The 26,717-nt window shown below is 41.5% G+C and overlaps 1 protein-coding gene across 1 annotated transcript in view; it reads right to left on the bottom strand.

Moving 5' to 3' along the window:
- LOC311509342 (synaptosomal-associated protein 25-A-like) overlaps nt 1-23,349 on the bottom strand; it is a gene marked incomplete at its 3' end in the record, with an annotated part of 33,231 nt that extends 9,882 nt beyond the window's left edge. The window contains exons 1-4 of the mRNA XM_084574491.1: nt 23,220-23,349; nt 8,871-8,977; nt 7,875-7,916; nt 1,696-1,744 (exon numbers count right to left, since the gene is read on the bottom strand). Of these exons, the coding sequence (XP_084430617.1) occupies nt 1,696-1,744; nt 7,875-7,916; nt 8,871-8,942 (163 nt within the window). The 5' untranslated portion in view covers nt 8,943-8,977; nt 23,220-23,349. The remainder of the gene's footprint in view (nt 1-1,695; nt 1,745-7,874; nt 7,917-8,870; nt 8,978-23,219) is intronic.
- Between the last annotated feature and the right edge of the window lie 3,368 nt (nt 23,350-26,717).

Raw genomic sequence — 26,717 nt, 5'->3', positions numbered from 1 at the left:
TTAATTTCACCTGTGTCTCGTCAGCCCCCTGCCCATGTGTGCTTATATAGTCCTGCCTTTCCTTTTGTCCTTTGTCACCGCAGACTGGGCCTTTCTGTGTGGAGTTTGCATGTCCTCCCTGTGTCTGCGTGGGTTGTCTCTAGATACTCCGGCTTCCTCCCAGAGACAAGCTCATTAGGTTAATTGGTGATTCTAAATTGGCCGTAGGTGTGAGTGTGAATGTTTGTCTGTCTGTCTGTGTTAGCCCTGTGATAGACTGGTGACCTGTCCAGGGTGTACCCCGCCTCTTGCCCAATGACAGATGGGATAGGCCCAGCCCCTCCCCTGCCACCCTTTACAGGACAAGCGGTTACAGAAGAATGAATGAATGAATGAATATCTTTCACCTCTGTGGATGTTTCTTTGTGTTTCAGTTCAGTTCATCATGCTTTCATGTTTTCCTGAGTTTTTGTCTAGCTTTTGTTTTGTTTTTTGGGGGGATTTTGTGTTGTTAGATACCCTGCCACTCAACTGCAGCACTTTTTGTTCCCTGTTAGTAAGTTTTCATTAAAGTTATTTTGTTTCCTGCTCCTGCCTTCCCTTGTGTCCTGTGTTTGGGTCACACCTTGCCATACCTCACCACCAAAACGTGACAGGATCGTCCTGACACAGACTTTCTAGTAATTTAGATGGATGCCAACATGAGGATCAGGTCCTCTTCAGGTGACTATTAAGTCTGAGATATCGCAAGGGGAAGAATATTATTATACAATATAAAACAATGCTTATTTTTTCTGACATTTCTTTAGTATGTTCAGTTATTCTGGCCTCTAAATCTCCTAAATTGAGGAAATATGGGGAGGAAAGATAATAATTTGTTTGAACTCATGTGCACAAGACATAGATAAAGCTCTTTCAGAGTCACAAAGTAAATAAAACAACTGGTAAAATCAGCAGAGCGACCCTTTAATTTTTAAGGTGGTTCGTGCTATAAATCACGGTAGAACTAGAATGAGATAATGTTGTATGTGTGTATGCCATTAAAGGGTCACATTTATCATTATTTCACCTCATAAAGGGTAAAAGTAACAGTCAGTCCTGGACATGTGCCAACCGGGTATAAAAGAGCAGACTTAAATGTGCTGTGTGTCCTTGTTCCACGGTTTAACACATCACTGATAAACATACTCTATAATCACTGAGATTGGCTCATTATGTCTGTATCTGTCTGATAAATAAGCATATAGGTGTAGTGGGAGGCAAAGCAGAAGTCTAGCTTTACAGTAATATCCAGTATAATCATGTTAGACTCTTCAGACTTTCTTTTACCTGACTTTTTATATATTATTCTATATTTTATATATTATTTTTATTATATTGCTACTTACTTACTTAGTCTTATGCATATGTTTCTTGCACTAAACCTCAAAACACATCTCTTGTATATGTGAACAAACATGGCAAAAAATACGATTCTGACTGTGATTAGCTCAGACTTGGCTGAAGCTCACAAAGAATTGTGTGGCCCTCCTGGTTTGAACATTATAAATCTGCAAAGGTCAATGTTCCTGTTGTAATTTGGTCCAAGAATCTACAACATTATACTGGACACACTGATGACGACCCTCCCGTGTTACAACTGCGACGGGAGAGAATCAGGAGCGGAGCAGATTAAAGTGAAACAGACTGTTCAGTGATCTCTCCCTGACAACTTACCTCCCTGCTCATCCAACATGACCAGAGTCCTGATGCCGGCATCTTTACTCTAACAGACAGACAGACGGAAAAAAGAGGTGACAGCGAAGAAAAGAAGTGAAGGGAAAAAAAAGAAGAAGAAATGTGACAGATGAGTGAAGGTCAACAGAGAGGAACAGAGCAGAGTTGTCAGAACAGCAGAACTGGGTCAAATTACAATTTGAAATCACATTTTTGAAACTGATCTTTGGCGGCACAGCGGAAATCAGTCTGACATTTTCTTGCGGTAAGATTGATGTCGCTTTTATGTCAACGTGCTAAATATAAATATAGGAGCAGAAAGTCTGGAAACAAGAGTGTCAGTTAGTTGGTTGTTTTCAAAGCTCTCTAAAGAGGTCTACACCTCTCAATACCTCTAAGATAAAATGGAAAATGGAAACTTGGTGAATTTTCAAGATGTCGATTGGAGAAAAGTTTTTGCTTTTCTCCAATCTTTGGACTGAGTCAGTCGAGCTGCTTTCTCTTGTTTTTGGTCTTTGTGTTAAGCTGAGCTAATCACATAGCTGACTACTCTTGGTCCATATTTAACAGAGTAATGAGAATGGCATCTATATTCTCATCCGTATTTCTGAAAGAAAGCAAAGAAGCATATTTCTGAAAACTATTAAAGTAACCAGTCCAAATAAATGAGATTTCATACGTTATATTTGACCCGTAAATGGTGCAAAGGCACGGAAATAAAACAAAACAGCCGAAAGAAATGATTGTTTCAGATGAGAATCTGATCTCAAAAATATAGTGTACATGATTTAATATAGTTAGTGTGAGAGGTACCTTTTGGTACAGCTCATCGAGAACGTATCTACAGGCCGGTTTAAGAAGAATACCGCAATGGACTTAAATCCATCATCTCCAAAAATCTCAGAATACCACGAAGCTATTCATGTCTGGTCCAGCACAGAATCTTGGAATAAATAAACGTGTCCACAAGACAGCATGTCCTATATGTGTTGTGTTCTGCGAGCTGCTCCAGGAGATTCGCTGACAAAGCTCCAGTACTGAGTTGGCTTACAGACTTGGCACAACACGTTCAGACACACGAGCAGTAGCACCCGAACATCCATGCCCGCTCATATGCCGTTATTTCTCTGTGCGTGGACTTCATCACATAATAACACACTTCAGTGAGCACACAATAGCCACATTAACCACCGTGCCACAACCCAACAACAGTGCTCTGCTCTTTGTGAGCCTGAGGCCTCCCGTGACAGACATTAAAGTCCAATGCCCGTTCACTTCACGCATCAGTTATTTTTGATCAAAGTGTGCTGTGACCTTCTTGGAGCAGTGATAAATGGGGACCAGTGCTTGAAGCCAGATAACTGTACCACTGATATTAATTTAAGTTAAAACAAACTGGAGGAAAAAAAGCCAGTGGCCTCAGATCTGTGACAGTGTTAGTGAAGTTTCACTGCTGTTGATGAATTTTCTCTGGATGACTACAAATCAAAATTAGGAGGAGATAACAGAGTTATTTAAATAAGTGGAACCATAAAATGCATCATTCTTGTTTGCATGCATATATTCAGCGGGAGACCTGCTTGTTTTCCTCAAGAGGAATGATGAGAAATCACAGAAATGCAAGTCAGCCATGGCCTCAGAACTACAGGACAGGATATCTGACCACGCCAACTGGCATAGTGGGGTATGGTGACATCACTTCTTTCTGCATGACTAGATAAACACATGCACACAGGCTCTCAGGTCCTTTTCACACATTGCTGTTAATCACCTCACCTGATGCTGTTTATGCATTTTCCCTCAAATTAATTTTATCTTTGCGAGGTGCTATCCAAGAGATTAACAGAGATGAATATTTTAAACTGAATTAATCTTTCTTTCTTAGCTCTTCTTTTGTATGCTTAACTGCAGCGCTGTTCGTGAAGCAGACTTTTAAGCACGTGCATCGCATCTGTGAAGATTCTCGGTTATCCAGGTCACGGTATAATGAGTCACGTGATTCTTCAGATCTCAGAACAACTTGGATGAGCGGTGAAACGTCATGGAAAAAAGAAATAATTAAGCCAGGAAAACTCAAACAAGTCCTGACTTTTCTTTTAGCTTTGTTGTTTAGATTAAGCACACACACTTAACTAATGTGGTAGGAAGAAATGTCTTTATTTTTTGTGTGTTCTGCATCCAAACCTTGTTGTCTACAGTAAAGTGATTTGACAATGTCTCTTAGAAGCTCAGTGTGGGTCTGCATCAGCTACAGTTCTCAAGTTTAAATGCAAGTGGTATTGATCTTTTACTCTGATATGAACTCCGACGTCTCCTGAATCTATTCTAATTCAGTCATTTAAACATGAGTGCCAACACGTCACCTGCTGCAGCTAAAGGTCAAACAAAGAAAAACTCTTTATAGTTCCTTACCAAGAAATTACAACAGCTGCATAATGTTGTGTAAAACCATAACTCTCGGATATAACATAATGTATTTCTTTTGTTTATTTTGGACAGAGCACATCTCGCACGTTCTCCTGTTTCAAGTTTCTGTGCTAAGCTAGGCTAACTGGCTGCTGCATATAGCTGCAAACCATTCACGGATGAGAGTAGTAAGTCTTCTTATTCAACTCTTAGCTTGAAAGTGTGCGAGATTATTTTCTCCAAAACCACAAGAACAATTTCCCTTGGGTTTAAAATGCTGCTAACCATCCAAGCCTGGCACCATTATCCTACACAGATCACATACGCATGCTTTGGATGGGCTTTAAACATTAGCACGTGTGGAGAAGGAAACTCGACTCCTGCTTCGCAAGATAATTTGCTGACTATCTGCTTGATGTCCATCACAGATTCCTTTCCGTCTGCGCCCTTCACACTCTCCTCATCTCATTTCTCGTCTCTCTGCTGCTCATCTCTGTGTCTCACTTTCTTTTGTTCATTTCCGTCTCCCTCGCCCGCTTTCTTCACATTTCATTCGGAGCTACCATGCAGTGTTTCATTTCTGTTGCCTGCACGCCCCGGAGCAAAGATAACAGGTTTCATAAAATCCTTAATATCTGTTGATCTTCACTGATAAAACCTTTTCACAATAATGCATCAGATTTATTGCACATTCTTTTCCAATAAGACAAATCACTATACCATGTCTCCTCACTGCTGATATACTTTAGATACTGGATTCGAATTATTCTGCTGATGCATGTACATATGACTGAACAAATATTTGCCATTTTTGCTACGTAAATAACTAATTTGTGGACAAAAACTAAATGAAAACGAAGGGTGGCCATGCTGGATCAACACTATACATTAAGGTCACTACGTTTTCCTCTGCTCACAGCCCACGACCGACAGCATTTCTCCATTTCAGACCTGTCCTCTTAAACACACATGCCGGCCTCTACCTCCACTGCACTGTGTGACATCACGTGCCATACATCAAGATAATGGTACAATTAGTCAGCCACATTAGTGGTGGCTCAATTAAAATTTTATACTGCTTATAGATCCAGCTGACTTTGTCCCTGTGACTTTCAGTCAGTTCATTTGTGAGGGAGCTGAGCACCACCGTAGACGTGTCAGGGAGTTGAAGCAAAGAAATTCACCCGGACATTTCCCACTACCTTCACACTGGTCTTGAGTACGGGTCACATTGGCATGAGACGTGGAAATATTAGGTAATTCACTAAGTGCTAGAATCAGACATGCAAAAGGTCTGCTTTGTTAATGGCCAGAATTGTGATAAAAAGTGGGTTTGTGTTTCTAGGAACAGTGTGATAAGCTTTTGTTCATCAGTAATAAATACATGTGTACTGTATAACATACTGCATATCAAATGGAGAGGACATGAAGTGCACAGGACGGCCAAACACAGGAAATAAAGGAGAGGCAGTAAGTTCTGCATGGATTTTATAATTGGGAATTAGATTGATGAGTTGAACAAAGCGACTACTAAGTCCAAAGCAGAGTAGGATTTATTAATCACGATGGTGAGAGAGTAAGATTTATAGCTGCATAGTATTAAGAATATGGATGGGATTAATCAGGAATCATGTCACAGAAAAGTCCCCGAAAAGAAAGAAGGTAGGGTTGAATTCACGCTACAAGGTTAATGGAACAGTGGTTTATCTTCAGTTATGCTCTGCAAATAATAATCTAAATTCATTTTCAAATAAATGTAGAATTAATCTACAGAGACGGTGGTGCAGTGGTTAACACTGTAACCTCAGACCGAGATGGTTCTGGCTTCCTCCCACAGTCCAAAGACATGCTTGTTAAGTTAACCAGTGATTCTACAGAGGCCGTAGGTGTGCATGTGACTGAGAATGGTTGTGTTAGTCCTCTGACAGACTGGCGACCTGTCCAAGATGTATTGCCCCTCTCACCCGGTGTCCGCTGGGATAGGTACGAACCCCCCGGGACCTTCAAAGGATAAGCGGTAATCGATGATGGACAGATAGAGTAAATCTTCAAAATGTGCGATTTTAAGAATACCAATGCATTATCAATAGACTTTTCTTAAGAGCAGACATTTTGTCTTGTCACAGGTGTATTATGGATGTCTGCATGCTTCTTATGCTTAACGACTGGAAACAACTGATTGACACATAGACAGGAGGGTGTACTGATGAACAAATATCAGATCAGAATGACTCTAAATACAAACATTGGCCTTCGATACTTTTCAGAAGAGCGCAGCACAGAGCTGAAACTTCTCAGAGACGTGTATTCAGAGGATGTGGTTTTGGAGAATATGTATGGGCGCAGATTCAGACCAAGATTAAGATGGACCCCAGGACGAGTGTGGTTTGACTGCTCTCACTTATTGAATTAGTTTAAGCCTCACTATAAGCCCTTTGAGCTCAGAGGTCATGAGGACTACTAGCACGTGCTTACGATTCCCCACATGAGGGAAATATGCACGGTGTGGTCCAAAACACAATCACTGTCATGCCTAATAAAATAAGAAATATTAAAATTATAGCTGGTCATAAATCTGAATAAATCATAAGACATTTGTATGATATAAACACGTTGACTCTCATCCATAATCCATCCTGCCTCAGTGCTTTCATTACAGTCTATACTGAGCTAATTTCTCTGGAGATATGCTAAGTGAGCATATAGTCAAACGACACAGTAGCTGTTTGCTTCTGAGTATTTCACTGGTTTACAACTTGAGACCAGAGTCTGGGATAATCACACTCTGCACTAATAAACCTCAGGGCATTTTCCAACCTTGCAGCAGTTGAAACAAATAAATGGCATTCCCATGGCATTATCTTCAAAGGTCAGATGTTCAGGAACTGTCAATGAAAAGTCTCGTCTGGAGAGAAGGCCGCTATTTGGGTCAGCCCCGGGTCTCGCTCTGTCCCTCGTGGCTTTGTCTCATTAAGACACTGTGGCTTGTGCAAGGGTTAGAGTGGTACCATGTCTCTGCTGCTGTGGGAACGTAACATGTTCAGTGTCATCAGCTAACTCAATGCTAACTTTTCTTGGCATGCTGACGCAATGTGCAGCTAACATGCCACATGTAGATTTGGTTGTTGTACTCCATTTTTGTGATTAAGTAAAGCTCCTGCATTATATACTGTTAGGGTACATTTAAAGATAAAATCAGTGAAATATAGAGTGCTGAGAAAAATGTTTGAGGCACTTTATATGTTTAGACTCTTGTGGTGTCTGACTGGTCCCAAATTCATGCGTCCAGAGTCATAAAGGACTATCTTTAGTAACAAGAAAGAACATGGAGCCCTGAAACAGAAGGTTTGGACACCACAGAGTCTTGATCTCAACATCATGGAGTCAGTGTCGGATTACATTAAGATGGAGACTGATACAAACTAAATCCAAAGAGGAACAACCTACCTGCCGAGTACCCCACACACACACAACTGTGTGTATGCGCACCTGGATTACTGGTTCTGTTATAGAGGCACATATAGATCAGAGTGGAGTCTGGACTTGCACAAATGAAACTACCTCACACACAAAACAGAAGCAAACGGAAGGTGTGTGTGTGTGTGTGTGTGTGTGTGTGTGTGTGTGTGTGTGTGTGTGTGTGTGTGAGGAGAGCAATGGTAAATGTCAACAAATGAAAAGACCAAGGCAAATAATTGCTCAGCCTCGCTCGTTCCCTCTTTGTCGTGACTTTTAGTGTGACGTACAGTATGTCACTGAATCAGTGCACTCACCTCTTCAACCAGAGCCAGCATACGCCGAGTGCTCTCCAGGGACTGTAGAGAGAGAGGGGGAGAGAGAGAGAGAGAGAGAGCAAATGATGAGCCGAGAGTTCAGAGGAGAGAAAATACAGACACAGTACAAGATGTAGGTGTAGGTAACATGAACTCTGAAAAACAAGTCTACAGGTGGACGAATTAGAACAGAAACCAGCTAATATGAGATATTCAGATAATGCAGACAGACCGATGAACGATACTCAGTCCAGTCATTAGCCCTGATTATTCCTCGCCTGATAATTTATGTGATTTCTACCTTTTGTTTACTAACTCTGCAGAATCCTTCGAAACTCTATTCTTAAACTTTCATCCCTAATCCATATTTCACTCATTCTCCTTGGTAATCTCGCCCCACGTTGCTCAATCCATCCAGCCTTCCTTATTTCTCTCTTCCTCCCATCCCATCAGTGGTGCCTCGTGGACTTGCATTATCTCCTCATGAATGTTTAATAAGGCCATTTGAGCTGCTCTATTATTCCGCTGCAGAGAATTATCTTCTCTTCCTGAGCCCGACTCAACTCATTAAAAAGGCCAAAGTTCTTCCTTATCCAAAAAAAGCACAGTCTTGATGAAAGAGACTTAAAGAAGCAACCGCTAAAACAAGGGATGGTCACATTAGAGCAGCTGTGTGTGTCAGCCCGGAGGCTTCGGAGATACATTTGTGAGAACAGGTCATTTTGAAATGTCAAATTATAACTGGCATGTCACAGAAAAGCTTTTTTTACACTGCCGACCACATTTTTGCCTCACAGTTTGTCTGCTTCATCATGTAGTAAATGCCGTGTTGATACCTGAGTTACAAATTGAACAATTAATAGATTTGCAAGTACAGGATCGTATGGCACCAAGACAAAACTACTATTTTCACTTTGAAAGAGACTCTGTACTGTTAATCAAATGCACTTCAACAAGTGTATATATATATATATGTGTGTGCATCTTCTGCTTTACCTCATCAGCTATCTGGTCTGCACGTGTCTGCAGGTCGGCCAGCTCATTGCGCATGTCTGCTTCGTCCGCCATGATGACTGTTGAACTTTGACCTCAAGCAAGAAAAACTGGAAAGAAGAAAGAGAGAAGGAGGTTACACTTTGCCTTAGTTTTTTTTTTAGAAAAGCCATTTACTGCGGCATAGACTGAAGTATCTGTTTCCTGATCTGCATCTGTAGCCGCCTACAACTCCACTGAAGGAACACAAATCAGTATATTTATGCATCATAAATGCAGGAGAAGGGAGGGGCTATAATGGAAAGGAAAGGATTTGGGGGATTTGTGATATTGCCAGGGTGGAAATCAAAGTGTTTACAGTTGCTCTATGAGTGGCCATGATACACAGATAGATAGATACTTTCTTTATCCCGGGAGGGGACATAACATCATTTGGGATATACTGTAGATGCACATCTCTCTTGTGTCCTAGTGTAGCACTTGTTTGTAATAAAATCAGAAGCTGTCTTACTCTGCAGCCGACCTAACATTAAAATGTGACAAAACTAATTCCACACTTAGACAGGAAATGCAAGGAAAAGTACAAAAATGTTCCGCCTGTGACGACGGCACACGAACAGGCCGTCACCCATGAGTAGAAGTAAAGTTTTACGATTGAAAGATAACCTCAGCTACAGAGTAGTAGCTGAGGTTAAAGTCAAGATTTTTACCTCACAAGCACAAACACCAAGAATGGACACTCACAACATGCTTTTACAAGAACACTGTGCTCTAGGACTGCTGCTACAGATGCTCTGAGTTCAAAACTCAAACCTGTTAACCCTGAACCTCCCCCGCAGTGTATCAGGACAGGGACATGGATCTATTTTTGTTGCTGTGATGCTCAGCCAGCGCAGTAGGTTCATACAGCCGTGCACAGTAGCAGCATGAAAAATGTATGCGACTGTTAGTCTGCAGTCTGACAGAGCGACGTCCTGCTGCTGCTGCTGGTCGGGACAACGGCGACGAGAAGACCAGCTCAGTCTCCTCCTCTGTCTCTTTCCCTCCTTCTCTTCCTCCCTTCACCCCGCCGCTGGCTCTCAGACCAATTAATCCTTTAAGGAGACAAATAATCGGATCTGGTCCAATCAGATCTCATTTGCGAGTCTAATAAGTTTTTGTTTCTATTGCACAAATCTTGTTGAAGAGTTTTTGCTCTAATGTGGCTTGTCGCTGATATAAATTTAACCAGCCGGCAGCTCTCAGCTCGGGGATCATTAAAGCTTTATGTAATCTAATCTACTGCAACATACAGTGCAGCAAAGGGACTCAGGGACCGCTGGCTGTTGGAGTCCATCAGGCACCGAGGTGGAGGATTTTTATTAGCCTGCCACTGCAGAATAACATTTTAAAAACGAGGTTTACACATGATTTAAAACGGAACAAATGTGCGCTGCAAAAGCAGGGTGATGCTTCAGCTCTTAACTTGCTGGTAACTTGCAGAATTTAAGACCTAAAATGTTTCTGCTCATCCGCAGCATCTCAGCATCTATCAATCAGACCCCGTCACATCGTCTTTGAGGTGAATGTACACAAGGTCAGTTCGAGGCACAGCTGGATGTAGCTGGATGATAAAGTATCTCCTTGTTCTGCCCTGCCTCTGTCTGTCCGTCTGACTCTACCTCCATCCCTGCGGAGTCGTAACGGCGGTTAATAATTGAACACGTGCCGGGAAAAGGGATGGAGTGGAGGGAGAAAAAAAAAAAACTGAAGCCTCTTTTCAAAGTGCTTGCCTCCCTCTTTCCTGTTCCTTCTCTCTATGTGTGTGTGTTTGTCTGCTCTGCCTGGGACACAGTTGCACTTTAAAATATTTATGTTGACATTTTACATTTTAGCCACTCGGCTGAGTGCGACTGCAGAATAAACACGAATTCACAGATCAGCAACGTTACAGGGGAAGCTAAGGTGTGATAAGGTTAATGTTATGAAAGAGAACAACTGGGAAGGAATGTTTTGTGAGCATAAAAAACAGCCTTTTCACAGATTTTACCTTTTTTTTTTAATTGACAAAAAGTTGCTTAAGGATAGAGTTGTAAAACCGTGTCAGTTTCTAGCGCGGCGTTTTAGTATTTTGAGGAAATACGTCGATTTATTCGTGCCACACTGTCTCTCTGCTCCACAGATTTGAAGTTTCCATGTGGCAAAGAACCAAGAACTATCATGTCCACGGTCGTGCTCACTTCATGCCCACTTGTCGACAGCATTGCCGTGGTCGTTGTCAATAGCAACTGTATTAATGTCCCACTGACGCATGTTCGAAACATGCGAAGCAAAGCAAACTGAACAGAAACATGTCTGAGTACATTTACAAACACCTCCAGCTAAAACAAAAACTGACTCTCAGTTTGACTTAGTCCTTGGCTGCTGAAGATACAGTTACCCTACATCCGTTTACATCCAGATTAGCTGCTGTTAGCTCAGATTGCTGCTATCCACAATATCTTCGACAATAATAAACGTGACAGTCCTTTGAATTCTGATTCAACGTCTGACAACCATGAATCCCATTTTTATTGTGATCCAACCATTAGCTGTAAAGAAAAAAATGTAAGACTCATGGAAGTCAGAGAGGTGAAAGTTTAGGATTTACTTTTCTTATCTGGCTTCTATTCTCCTGTTCACTGTGCAACTGTCATAAGTGCAATAAACCTCCAAATCAATCCAATGTAGGCCTATGTGTTTGGCAGTTGATTAGCTCTCAGGAAAAGGAAAATGATAAAATACCCGCCTTCAATTTATCCCTTAAATGATCTTTTACAACACAAAAGGTAAGCATTCTTTGTTATGGAAAAGAAATAACAGTAAAACAAACTTAAAGTATGTTGTCTCTTATCGCAAAAAAGCAAAAGAAATGGAGTATAGCTTAATTTAAACATTAACGCAGTCACAACAAATACTCAATCACATTTCTGCTTAGACCAGCATCATAAAACATACGTTCTTTAACATTTGGTTTTGGTTTAGTTTTGGTAGCTGTAAACCAAATAAAACTGGGCTTGGCTTCGTGCAGGGGTATCCCTTGTCAGGATAAAAAGTTAAGCTGTACACTAGCTTTCTACAATATCTGCTCATAACCACAACCACAAAAAAATAAATAAAAAATGTATTTGCACAAAGAAGTTCCCAGTTATCTGCTTTTACTTTTTTTGTGAGTTATAATATAGAACAGTGACTCACAAGGTAAGTGAGTTGTGTGCTGTATATTAGCTTGACAAGCTCCGCTCAGTTACAGCTGTGTACTCTTGCATAGTGTCCCACAGACGCACTGTCACAGTAACCCAAATTTAGAGAGGAACCTATTGATGTGAAGCTGTTAAACGCCTTCATTTAGATTCACCAAAACACCCTGCTTTTAAGGCATCTCACCTTCTCCGGGTTGTTTCAGATTTGACGACAGTTTTGCCAATATCACACTATGATGCATAAAAACTAAACATATTGTAGTTCATTTGTATACTGATGAGAGCAAATCAACTTCCTGAATATGAAAAACAAAACAGTGTACAACTAAAATACAGCAGCACAGAGACGGACCAGCTACTGAGAACACAAGCACAATGGACAAAGCTGCAGTGTCAGGTATATATATCATGATCTTGCAATAATGACAGTTCTGTACAACACATTTTAATGTACATCGCTTCAGTCAGCTTTAGATCAGTCCACTTCACGCTGAAGACCACAAAAACTCCTCATCACTTCATGTCAGATTTGCTCTCCCTCCTCCCACCACGTCAACCCTTCCCCTTCTGAAAGTCACTTCCTCTTTGACATGCTCACCATGTTTCATAGGCAAACACACACAGACACACACACCTCTACTGTGGCGTTGACATAATAGAAGGTCCAGCCGTTCCCATCCCCCACCTGTGGCCCTGCTGCCTGTCACTCGTCTTGACTGACAGCTGCTGTAAGGCCCGAACAGCCAGGCTCAGCCCGGGGAGAGATTAAAGTCAGCGGGGAAAGAGGATTTAGTCTCCTGTGTTTTCTCTGCTCTTCCTCTCTCACACACACAGTTTCCGCTCTCGTCTCTCTCTCTCTTGCTTTCTTTGTTTTGCTTCATCTCATCTCTTCATTTCCACTCCCTCTCTGTCTATGAATATATATTTATAGATTATGTCCATGAAAGAGAGACCATGTATTATGAAAGATTTAGGTAACCATCCAGTCTATTAGCCTACATAAAAGACAGATTCTTTTCGTATGTGGCCGACTGAAAAAACACGGCGCTGATTCAATTTGTAGCTGCATTCATTACAGTGAATGTCAGCTGGTTCTTGATACAATTTCTCTCAGAGGAAAAGGGACTAGATAAGAGAGCAAAGCAACAAAATCAGGCGTGATGGAAGAACGCGGACTTAAATGGAGACACAGAAAGGGCACCAGTGAATTATTGATTGAAATATTAATAGCATTAATCCTAAAAGCAGTTGAGGGTAGATGAGGAAAACAGGATGACAGAAGGTCTGAAAAGAACCAGGACATAACCTTGATGAGGAAGACAGGTACCAACCTGCACACAAAAGCCTTTTCACCGGTTATTGGGACAAAAACAACAATGGAAACTGTGACAGTTTTAGAATCAGACTTAATCCTCATCTCCCTCAGTGAACAAAGAAAGTCCAGCTGCTAATTTGCAGACTCCTCCATCTGTCATTCTGCCTTTCTTATTATTTTCTTGGTTTAAAAACACAAAATTTGTGCCTATGGGTGTTCTCGTCTGCCACTGTTTGCCTCCCACCCACATCCATCATCACGTCTTTCTTCTCAGCTCACCACACGACAAACCAGGTCATGTTGTGAGGATCATTTTTAAACTCTGCAAGTTTGTTTCTTTGTGTGCTCGAAGACTGCAGCTATTTCAGGCAACAAAGACTTAACCAGTTACCGTACACAAAAGGAAAATCATGCTTGAAAACACAGTTAAAAAACTCAGTGAGTGTGTGTGTATAGAAAATACAACGTTTAAGTAATAATAACAGGGTTTTTATACTCCATGTATGCCAAAATAAACTTCACACCTTACAGGATTTGTATTATGTAAAAACTAGCCAGTCACATTTATATACACCGATCAGGCGTAACATTATGATCACCTTCCTAATATTGTGTAGGTCTCCCTTGTGCCTCCAAAACAGTTGTGACTCATCAGAGAATGGACATGGGTCTTCTGAGGGTGTCCTGTGGTGTCTAGCAACAGAATTAGTGGGGTCCTTCGCATCCTATGGGTTGAGGCGAGGGTCCTCTGTGGATCAGGCTCGTTCCAGTGCATCCCACAGATATGTGATCAGTTTAGCATCTAGTGAATTTGGAGGCCAGGTCAACGCCTTGTGCTGTTTTTCATGTTTTTTTTTGAGTTGTTCCTAAATAGTTTTTGTGTGTGTGCTTGTGTCAGGCCACATTCTGCTGGGGATGGGTGCTGCTGCCATCAATGAGTGTCATTGCTATGGGGTGGGGGTGTCTGGTCTGGTCTAGGTGGGTGGTACATGTCTAAGTAACATCCATATGAATGCCAGGTCCAAACGTTTCCCAGCAGAACACTGAATCGTCACAAGGTGGTCAATGTTATTCACTTCAGTCAGTGGTTTTAATGTTGTGGCTGATCAGTGCAGATCTATATTACGTATGTGTTTTCACAGTGTTTTAGTGTAAGGTGTCTGACGACTGAGTAATCACTTATGCAGACAAGCAGCAAAAGAGCAACAAGCTACAAGTCATTTTCAGTGGAAGCCTGCGATATGAGGTGTCAAGTGTTATAGTAACTTCAGCAGCATCATGCCAACAGGGTAGGCAGCTACGCTTGGCCGTTTGTGACTTCTGTCGCTCCAAGTATGAACACAGCATTACACACATTCACCCAAACTGTCACACAGCCTTATTGCACGTTCTGTTAATGTCAGAGTCATCCTACATCATCGCCAGACAACAGCCGATGGGTTCAGAGATTGCTGCTAATACAAACCGAACACTTCCTACAGCTGCGACTTTATATTAAAAACATTTAACAGGAAAACCATGATCTGACTTTTAGTATTAACAGCAAATGCAACACGTTTGTTTGTCAGTGAACTTGGTGTCTATCAGTCGTGCTTTTGGCCGTGAATGTGTTTTAAATATTGCAGGAAATAATGGAACAAGATGGAACACCCACAGTGAGCTATTAGATGAAGAGCTGCAGGGGACAGGCTGCACACCTCCAATGCCTGTCACTGTGTCACGCTGTTTGCATATTTGTGTGGTGTGCAGCATAACGTCAGATCACAGCTGCTCACAGAACAAAGAAGAAAGACCCATTTTTTTCCTGACTTCTTCGTTAAATTGTTTGTTTTGCTGTCTCCAGGGTTCGTTCACTTGTAGTATTAAACTGCATTTCCTGTTACTACCAATAAGTGTCGCACAACCAAGCAGGAAGGACATGTTGAGCATCCTCTGCTGTCTGTCATGATAAACTGCTTCCACTACAAAACCCAAAAGACTGCTATCAATCAGCCGCTGAGATAAACAATGTTTGTGAAGGAAATAGGACATCAGGACACAGAGGCTGCTCTGAATCTCACAGTCAGGGAAATCAGGTCAGCCTGTCAGTTGTTTAGCTGTATGTTTCTCAAAGGCTTATAGAAGCGCTAACCTAAATCTGGGAGATTTTTAGCATAGCTCGTGCATTTTTCTTTCCCTTTCGTGCATTTTTTTTTTTTCTTTGTCAGGATTAGTTTCTGATGCGCTAGGAAATGAGATGGAAGGCACAGAGTGATTGGAAATTAGCATTGCTATTTCTGTAATGCTGCTTTGTAGAGTTGAGAGCAAAGCTAGTTGTGCAAAACTGAATGGAACAATAGGTGAACCCTGGGTAGCCGCTGGGTGTCTGGAAGGGTTGCAATTCAGCTCTGCAGGCAGAACATTAGTGCAGGAGAAGTGACAGGAGGCTGAAAAAGATTTCAACACAGAGAGAACTCAGAAATGACCTCTTTATTTGAACCTGCCTTCACCTGGCTTCCATCTTTTGTATTGTTCCAGCTGAATTCACTTGACAATTTGCAGCAGCCACACTGTGGCAAAGAAAGCCTGCGTCTAACACTGGCTTCACAATGACTTGGTAATCATCATAATCTGTAATTATAACACAGACATGCCAGCAAATCTTGGCTTCTTCTTTCAGTCCGAGCTATAAAGTGGCAGAGACAGCAGACCCACCATGTCACACTCAAAAATGTGTGTGTGTTTGTGTAGGTTCACGCTTCACCACAGAGAAATATCACACAGGGAGAAGTGGGCCAAGGACAAGCAGGGGAGCAGCAGCAGCAGGGCACATGGATGTGTGTGTGTGTGTGTGTGTGTGTGGGTGTGTAGGTGTGTGTTTCGAGGGGTGGGAGGGTCCAACATCTTGCCACATCAAAGCAGAACCATGTTTCATTATTCAGTAGATACAGCCAGGTCAACATTACTAATGCAGCAGCAGCGGCAATGTGTGTGTGACAGTATGTGTGCTCCTTTATATCTTCTGGTGCATGTGTGTGAAGGTCCATATGACAGCATGGGTACATGCAGCACATAGTGTGTACTGTGTGTGTGCAGGGCTATGGTTTATATTTTTTTTATACCCTATTCAACCTCCAGGGCGAAGAATGCTGCCAACGCAGAAGTATGAAAAACTCACAGTTCCCCTCTCGAGGCTGCCTCCACAGCAAGTCAATCCTCATAGACCTCCATAATAGAACTTCACAGCAAGAAACTGTTTTGGTCTCTATTGCTAATGTTCCCATTCATGGCAACTGTATGTGGGTGAATTTGTTAATAACTCTACTGTTCAAATTAAATCAAGGCTTAAAGTTGTGCACAAAAAGCCAAAAAGTGATGTAAATGCTTAAACCAATGTCCAATAAGTCATTCCTGATTTGAACTGATGGCAGGCATTGTCCCTGCTTTAGCTAACCCTGCAAGCATGTACACCTAGACGCGCACATACCCAGCATTCACAGGTTTCTGCGTTTTGCTGCACTCAGTAATAAACCACATGCACACTCAGAGCTGTGTAACCCTGGAAAAACAATTACGGTGGCGTCAGAGAGGCTACTGTTAAGATGGAGAGATGGCTGATACCCTTCAGTTACACACACACACATATAAATGTAAACACACACATACTTGCATGCTCCTGCTTACACTCCTCCACACACGCTAAAGGCTTCAATCAAGTGGATTTCAGTTTGTCTGGTCAGTCTGGGCTAAGCAGAGCGACATATAGATTCAAATCTGTCTGTAGGCACTCGTGAGGGTAAAGTACCCGCTGACACTTATTACATCAACTCTTCTCAGACGGCCTTCATATTACACGTACATCCGAACAACAGTAAAGGGTCTGGGTTGTTGCAGTGCATCACTTCCTTCAGCTCAGGTTTCTGCTCCGTGCAGTGTCCTTCTCACAGGAGCCTAAGAGGTGGATCGTTTATTCACACGGTGACCATATTTAATCTGCTGGTTGCTGTGTTTGGTGATCAAGGATTTGATCTATTATTAAAACTGAACATGTGTTACTGACAAAAATGCATTTAACCCCTTTTTTTTGTTATTTTATTCCAAGCAGATAGTGCAGTGCAAACCGCTACCACCTCCATGCTGACCCATAAGCAGGAATTCCATGTGTGTAGATGTGACCTGTGCAGGGAGCATGACTGAGCCTGAGGGCTGAACTATTCAGACAGTTCCCCCACCACGTTATGCATGACTGCTAATGTAACATGCATGTACCGTCATAAAGACACAGAATAAAGCACAGACTTAAAAATACAACATGCTGCTTCTCCTATATAGCACACTTACACGCACATAAACAGCCTGGACTTACTGGCTAGTGTTTATTAACACTACTAGAGTATTTTTTTAATTTAAAAATGGAAACTTTAAATCTTTAAACTTCTATAGTTGCAAGAGCAGTGTCCAAAATGCATTTAACCACACTATAAAGAACATTTTACGATGTTTTCTGTATGCATGCATACATAATCTCATTCATTCAGTTCCTCTACTGTTCAGTAACACATCAGCTAGGTTTGCACAAACAAACTGAAATATTAGGCATAAATCCAAATCTCTCAGAAATGCAGGGCGGATGTCAAATGTTCAGCGAACAGCTTTATAATCGAGCCTCCTGGTTTCCATCCAGGTTGACCACAGCGGTTGAGCGTGAATGGAACAAGCCGGTTTCCTGCCCACGGTAGCGCCTGCCGTGACAATATGGCCTCGCCGAATTAAAACATTCCCCATGGAGCGGCAGGAGGGGCACACGGAGACAAATCTGTTGTGGAAAATCACTGAGGAAATCTGGGGTAAAAACTAATTCATCAGGAAAATATTACTGAGATTTTCTACAACTGCCTCAACGTAATGTGCTATTTAAGACCCTAAAGGCTGGATCTCTGGCTAAACTGAAATATAATGAAGCTGCTGCTCATTGGCAGGGGGGCAAAGAGGTACAAGGTCGCACACCACCTGGCAGCAAGTGCGAAAATGTACCATTTTAGATGCTGGCTCTGATTTTAACACCTTTGCTTTGACGAAGGGTTACAGCCAAAACAAATAGGTTGAGCCATTTTTGTCTCAGCTGAGCAGGGATGATGGAGCAGATTGCATTTCTGACATTTCCTTGTTACATAACACAGGGAAGACATACAGGCAGAAAGCTATGGCAGGCGGGCTACTGTTGAGAGAAGCAGATTAACCAGAGAAATGGATATTGAGTGGGGGCGTAAGTATTTAGAAAAAAAAAACTAAATATACATTAATCATCACACTAAGACAGGCCTCAAACTTCCAAACTCAGAGGATGACTACAGCAATTATTTTACTAAAAAAATCTGCCACCTACAGACGTCTCAAATTTTATGATGTGTCAAATTTTTTTGTTTTTTTTTTTAACGTCACCATGCTGACAATAAAGGAAGTAGAGGGGAGGATGTGCAGGCAGGCGAACATGGAAGTGTGGGACATACAGAAGATTCAAAGCAATCATCTGTGGCCTGCAGGGATAATCACTGCAAAGCCCCACTGTCCCATTCACTGAGGATAAAACCCACTGGATTAATCTGTAGGCCTACAGGATACACACATGCCTCACAACACTTACATAACACGTGGACCACTCGCCTTCTCTTTCACTTTCCTTCACAAATGCTTTTCCCTTTTCTTTCACTTTGGCGTTCACAGTCTTTCTCTCTCACTTCTGCTGCCGCACACAAAACCTAGAGAGTACACACACACACACACACACACACACAAATACACACTTGCACCACCACCCCCGTTTCTTCTTTGCTCTCTCGCTGCATGCACACATTCCAGTGGACACCTGTCAACATGCTGTTCTGCTCATGCTCTTCATTTATACATGTATGGCTCTGACAGGCACATATAGTACAGTATATATGAAAATAGATATAGGAGCATGTAAACACACATACTGTGCATAAGTATGACACAAGGGATGAAGGAAGACAAAAACAGTTCCCATTGCTTAGACCACAGAGCATATGCACAAACTACAGGCTTAAAATAAACACATGTACACGCTAACAGCACAAAAATGTTCTGATAATATTATTTTTTTCACCACTTAGACAACTATTGACATATTTTCAATGCAGTAAAGCTATCAACCTTGACTTAAGGGTCATCGCTACAGAGTATCAGGTTTCTACAGGTCCACCATGTCACGATGATCAATTGGAGGGGATCATATGACAATCTTAGATATGAGATCTCGATGGAGCGTCACATCCAGAACACAGACATGAGAAAATTGAAAATGTGATTATTCAGAGCTTCAAAATGAAAGTTAGCTGCCTTTTTCATCTGAAAGAGCACATGAGGTGTTTCTCATCAACACACACAAACACACACACACTGCATGTATCCTCGATGTCTAACAAGTGCATTAAACGTAATCCCTGCCCCATAAAACACTTGCAAAGATGATTTTTTAAACGTAATTCAAATTGTGCGACCACCTTCCTAATAGTGTGTAGGTCTCCCTTGTGCCTCCAAAACAGTTGTGAGGGACCTCTGTGGATCAGGCTTGTTCCAGTACATCCCACAGATACTTGATCAGTTTGGGATCTAGTGAATTTAGAGGCCAGGTCAACACTTTGTGCTGTTTTTCATGTTTTTTGAGTTGTTCCTGAACTGTTTTTTTGTGTGTGTGCCTGTGTCAGGCTACATCCTGCTGGAGATGGCTGCTGCCATCAAGGAGTGTCTTTGCTATGGGGTGGAGGTACCTGGTCTGGTCTAAGTGGGTGGTACATGTCTACAGTAACATCCACACAGATGTCAGGTCCAAAGGTTTCCCAGCAGAACATTGTATTGTCACAAGTTGGTGAATGTTATTTACTTCTCCTGTTAGTGGTTTTTAATATTGTAGCTGACAAGTGTATGTTCATGTTTTTAGTGTAAAACTAACAGAATGTATGGCATCACACAGCGGAAAAGAACCCAGCTAGATAGTACTCCAAGTGACCAAAGTCTCCACCATGTACCTTTAAAGGTGCCCTATTACAGCCTTGTTTAATAAGACAATTTAAGTGTCATATGTTCCCTGAATGTGTCTTTCAGATTTCAGCTCAAACTAACACACAAATCATTTATTCAACCTTGCGTGTATATTGTTTTAGCCACACTCTAAACAGGTTGTTTCAGTGTCTATAGCTTTAAATGTAAATATGCCGCTGCTGTCTACTCCTCTTTATGGAACAGAGCTGTGACTTTCTAGCAGGTGCCGTCAGTTTCCCAGTAAATAAAAGAGGCGGGAGGACCTATCAGGCTGATAACTAAAACACAGGATTTCAACTGTACAAGTTTGAACCAGCCAGGTTAAGTGCTTATCCCCTCTCAAAACTGACCTTTTTTTATAAAGTGATTGCTAAATTGTTTTAAAGTATAATGAAAAATGGAGAATAGGGAAAGTCCTTGTGAGCCAGTGGTATTAAAACACATTTGTTTTTGTCAAGTAAAGTCAGATCACTTGAGCCAACACCCCCGTAAGTAGCACTAAACTGATTAACTCTAAATACAAACTGTGGGGAAGACAAAAACATCCAAGACCGCTTTTTAAAAAAAACTTCTTCCCCTCCAGGAAAAGATGGAATTACCGAAAACTTGTGCTGGTACATTTATAACAAGTCTATTTAGATAAATGTGCATGCCCAAAAGCTGCAGTTTCCAGAAACAGACTGTAAATGTGATCTCTGTGCTCATTTTATTGCTTTAACCTAATAAGGGAGCAAGAGAAAAAGAAGACTGTGACAAGGAGAACGAGATGAATACACCACAATGGGAATAAATTAAAGCTTGTGACTGACATAGACGAGAGAACAGAATGTGTTAACCTGTATGTGTGCGCGTGTGCTTTCAGCGGATCTACAGTAGCAGGTCCAGGCTGGAGGCTGGTGGTAATTTCTCACCTTTTTGTGTGGAGGGGTGACGGAGCAGTGAGTGAAGGGTGCTGAGGGGGAGTCAGCCTGTGGTGGTGAAGGTGAGGGGTGGCAGGTATGTGGCAGTAAAAGCAGGAACCATTTTCTGACCAGAAATTTGATTTGTGCACAGATTGGTTCATGTTTAACGGAACATTTCAGCTCCGGAGTAGCAGACAAAAAAACACTCCAGTTCCTCTGGCATCCAATAAGTAATGTTTGGTTTGTTGTACACCAGCCTCCTAGCCTTCATTCACCTATTTATAGCAGACGTTTAGAACAAAAATAGGACAGTCTTTGATTACCTTTCAAAGTAAAGATTAAGCTCACCAGCTGCTGCCAAAGAACACATGAAAGAGCTTATCGCAATTTACGTGCTGAATTTTGCAGTAGTACACAGCCAATCTAAATGCTAATTTAACTCTTTTGTAACTTCATCACAAAATCTATTCTCCAAAAATAAAGAGGTCACAAACTCATAACAGACATGAGCAAGAATATCCATAACAATCAGGCGACACACGATCAGGTTTTAACTGACTGTACTGGGCCGCCTGTAGCCGCTTTCCTCACTGAAGAGTCTACATGTTCACTCGTTTTACTCTGGTTACAAACAAACGCCAGGCTATCAAACAAAGGCAACTCACACGTGTTGATCTGCTTAAGAGTCGGCCTGAGCCCTTTGTCCTCACTGACATTAACACAGGTGCGGGACAGGAACAGGCAGGACCAACAGTTTTGTATGAAGCTCTTTTTCTCCTAACAGGGACTTAAATGCATTCATTTAAACGACGAGAACAACTACATTCAACCTCTAGTTTCACATTCACTCACAGATTCAGACTTTATTTCCTCGTTTCACTGTATGTGATGAATATTTTGTGAAATGAGAGTGTCCTTGACAAACAACTACAGCTTTTTTGGACATCTGCGACTATCCCACAACACACATAGATCAGTGGAAAGACGGAAGAGACACTTTTGAAAAGGACCTGTTATTGTTATGGCTCCCTGTTCAGTCAATGCTTGTCGGGACAACAACAGGAAGTAAACGTCCCTCTGGATCGACCAGAAACAGCCTCCTGCCACTAAATCAACACCAAGGACAAGTTTGCTCCCTTTAGGCAAAAAACTACACCAACAATCTCGGCATTAATACACTATGTTGTCCTCAAAAGCGCTGACAACATATATGGTTTCACTTGTTTGAAATGCAGGAAAGACTCACTTCCTTCACTCTGCCTTGTTTCACATAAATATAAAGAGGAACACATAGGAGTGGAAAATGACAGATTTCTCGGTTTGTTAGGATATGTGTGAGATTAAAGGTGTTTTACATGAGATGTTGGTTTTTTTTTTGCCGGTTTGTGTTTTGCAGCCCGTGTGTTTCAGACAGAGTCGGAGCTGTCCGTGGTGCTGAACTCGAGTCTCCTCTCACCGCCAGTTAAACTCTCAACACACACAACTTCACAGAGGCTCCTCTCATTTAATCCTCACAACAACTACTTTAATCCTGTAATATATTTAAGACGGGGACTCCCATCCAAACACTGAGGTGAGTCGTCACGGAAAACCCCTAAAAATGTGCACACAAATCAAGCTATTAAGACGCCTCACCTTTTCTGTCGTATTTTACTTCATAGGTGTGGTAAAATAAATAAATACAACACAAAAGCTGTAAGAAATGTTAGACGATATCACGGTTAAAAAGTTCGACACGGTAGCTGTGTGATAAATACGCTGTTGTCGGTTTACTTCAACATATTTTATGAGTAATTCAAACTTAACCTGACGTTTTTTTGTTTTTAAGTATCAGTAAAAACAACTAAAAACAAAATAAAATTGTCAAACCTACCTGGTTAAGTTTCTTCCGCTCTTGTTTTTCTTCTGTTTATTTTGCTGTGTTTGTGTCCGTACAGGATGAAAATGTCTGTCCGCTCCACCGCTCCGTTTAACGGGACTGTCCCCGTTGGAAACACACCCTCCTCCTCCTCCCGCCCAAAACGTGAAGCCTCGCGGATTTACACGTTCACACTTCCGGTTTACCTTTCACAAAATAAAACGTCTAGGCGTCGTAACGACTTCTTTACGCATGGCAACTGTTTCGCCAAGCTCGCTCCATCGGTAATATAGCAACCGTATTTTCGACTGCACTTTATTTGAGAACATAAGTTCAAGCTATGCCACTCAGCTACATACTGCACAGGCACTCTGTAAAAAATATTCAAATCATTTAAACTGAGGCCACGAGTAAGAAATAAGACTCTCACACAAATATGTCCCTCGAGAACAACATTCCCCTTAAAGATAGTCCCGCGCTATTTATTGTACGTTGATCACATGAGGACAATTCAAACACTAATCGACTACTTATTATTATTATTATTTTATATTTTGTATTATATGTATATTTGTATAATATACTTGATGTTACAGGAAAATACGTTTCCATGTGCACATGACAATAAACTATGAATTTTTGAATAGTTATATTTATGACAGGGATGGTCATGGTGATTATCATTGCCAATATTATTATTATTGGTATACTAATAATAATAATAATTGAAATGCACTGTTATTTGCCTTACTTTTTATACCACTTGAATCTTTTATGTGCCTTAGTTTTTTTTTTTATGTTTATCAACTTAGTTCAGTGTATAAGTTGTTGCAACACAATTTCAATCAATTAGAGAAACACAATTTCAATCAATCTATAGCAGGGGTGTCAAACTCATTTTAATTCGGGGAGCCACATGCAGCCCAATTTGATCTCAAGCGGGCCGGACCAGTGAGATAGCAGCATAAAAACCTATAAGTAACAACTGCAGACTTTTTCCATTTGTTTTCGTACAAAGAAAAAGAAGACAAGACAACAAGAAGAAGAACAAGTAATTTATTTTTATTTCTTCTAAGAAATTTTTTAAGTCAAATAAGTCCAATTTGGGCAAATTGCTGACTGCTGCTTGTCTTCTATCCACTTCTCTGACTAAAACAGTAGACAAATTAGGGATATCAGTTATTTTCATTGAATTTTCGCACTTTGCAAATTCATGCTGCGGGCCAGATTAGAACCTCTGGCGGGCCGCTTTTGGCCCATGGGCCGTATGTTTGACACCTGTGATCTATAGCAGAGGTCTTCAACAGGGGGTCCGCGACCCCTAGGGGGTCCGCGGAGGTACTGCAGGGGGGTCGCGAAAATGTTTTGATTGATTAGACATTTTTTTATATTCACCTCCACAATTTTTTTTAAACACACATGAAGTTCTTTTTAAATGTTATACAGCTTGGGGATTATGGGGAAAAGAATCAAGGCTCTAACTATTATATAACATATATTTATGGGCGATTTCCTGATAGTAGTGATCATAAACGGCAACAGAGTCAACCATCTTGATGTAAATAAAGTTTAATATAAAACACAATTTTATACAATATATATATATAAGTAGGGGGTCCCCGCTCCATCTCTCCATCAGATTGGGGGTCCTTGGCCTGGAAAACGTTGAAGACCCCTGATCTATAGGATTGACAATGAAGCTGACTTTGACTTAACCCAGACTTAACTATCTAGCTGGACTGACTTTGGGTTTAAATAATACTCTAAAACAGTCCACCTGTTTCTATAAATTAAAATTAGTGTAGGAACTCATGTATCCCAAAGATGTTTGTTTTTTAACAACGACAACAACAATCATAATGATATTAAAAATAAGAGGAAGAAGAATGCAGTTTCTTTTCAGTATCTATTTATTTTTTGATCTTGTCGTCGCTTTTAATTTGATAGTTCCGTCTCCTGACTTCCTGCCTCACTCTCTTAAATCTGATGCCGCTCACAAAATGGCCGCGCCCTCTGACGTCAGAGGTAGCGGATAAAAGGTAGGGCAGCTGAGCCCTGTTCAAAGCGCCGTGTTGGCTGCTAGACTGGCTTTCTGTTAACATTTAAAATATTCATTAGTGGTACTTTAGTCTGACTGCTCAGCAATTAGAAAGCAGAGTGCTCCCTGTCAGAATAACAGAAAAACAGAAAGAATTAGGCTATTATTATCATTAGCTACTACTATTAGAAAACATATTGCTGCTGTTGTGACAGTGATTATGAGAAAGTCTGGTGTTGTACATTAAAATTCTGCGCGAGAGCTGCAGAGAAAGTCAAAGAGAGACTGAGCGTCTGTACAGTGCCGTTTAATTTCCCTTCGTCCATCCTCTCTACACATATCTGACCCTCCTTCCATTTGCCCGCGCAGAAACTAACCTGCCCGTGACACAACCCCGCCATCACTTAGGAGATCTCATTTCCAGCGCTCAGGCTCTGACCCTCTGTTGACTGATGGCATTTTGAAAAGGTGGGCGGTCGGAACGTATTGCTCAGAACACGCGTCATAAATTCTTCATGGGCATGAGTGCTGCATTCACAGCAAACCACTAATGCCTCGGAGTGAAGACGAACGAACAAGATTTCTTCAGCAGAGGCAGTGACAATCAGCTAGCAAACACTTGTCAGATAGTTTCCTGTTGGCTGCTTTATTATACTTCACTGGCAACTTTAATTTTCTAATAAGATGGAATAGTTTTGCCAGTTTCAGTTGTGGCCTAATAATTTTATTTACGTTTCTTTGCTGCATAGCTGAAAGTAGTTGACGCTGCTGTATTTTTGAAGTGAAATTTTACACAGGTTACTGATATAATCTTTACTATTTACACATCACAGGATTACCGGCCTTAGATGATTCATATCAGCACCTGAGTGGGCAGACAAAGCAAAACAAGCTGCATTAAGGAGGTCAAAGGTCAGAAAAATGGTGCCTGGACTATGTCCGTGAGATCGTATCTGGTGGTGGTGTAAGACCGAAAAGGAATAAAGAGTTAGCGGTGGTTAACAGACGTACAGGGCATGATATCATCCCTCTCCTCCTCTGCTCCATCTATCTAAAGCTGTTCCCCACCTCACCGTCACTTGTCGGTTTAACACATTTGAATGCTGATTGCTCATCACTGCTGCTCTTTGCGTCTTTCTCTTTACCTCTCCACAGTCTTCTTCATCATGTCTTCATTAGACACATCCTACACACGTCTCTTTCTCAGCAGAGCGTCCACTTGGCCCTCAAGGCCCAATGAGGGCAGTCAGATTAACAGTATATCCGATCTTTACAGGTGATGGATCAGCCTTTTTCCACGTGTGGTCACCGGCCCATTGAAGAAACCATTAAAGCACTCCCTCCTAACCGATGATCCAATAGCAGCCACTCTGGACACAATGGATCTCTGCGTACTGGCATTGATTATGGAGACGAACCAGTTCGTCTCCCCGGCCGCTGCGCTTCCAAGATGTGTGTGAATTTATGCACAACAC

The sequence above is a fragment of the Chelon labrosus genome (assembly GCF_963514085.1).
Source record: "Chelon labrosus genome assembly, chromosome: 3".
In the NCBI taxonomy this organism is placed as follows: domain Eukaryota; kingdom Metazoa; phylum Chordata; class Actinopteri; order Mugiliformes; family Mugilidae; genus Chelon; species Chelon labrosus.
This window is presented reverse-complemented; position numbering and strand designations above follow the sequence as displayed.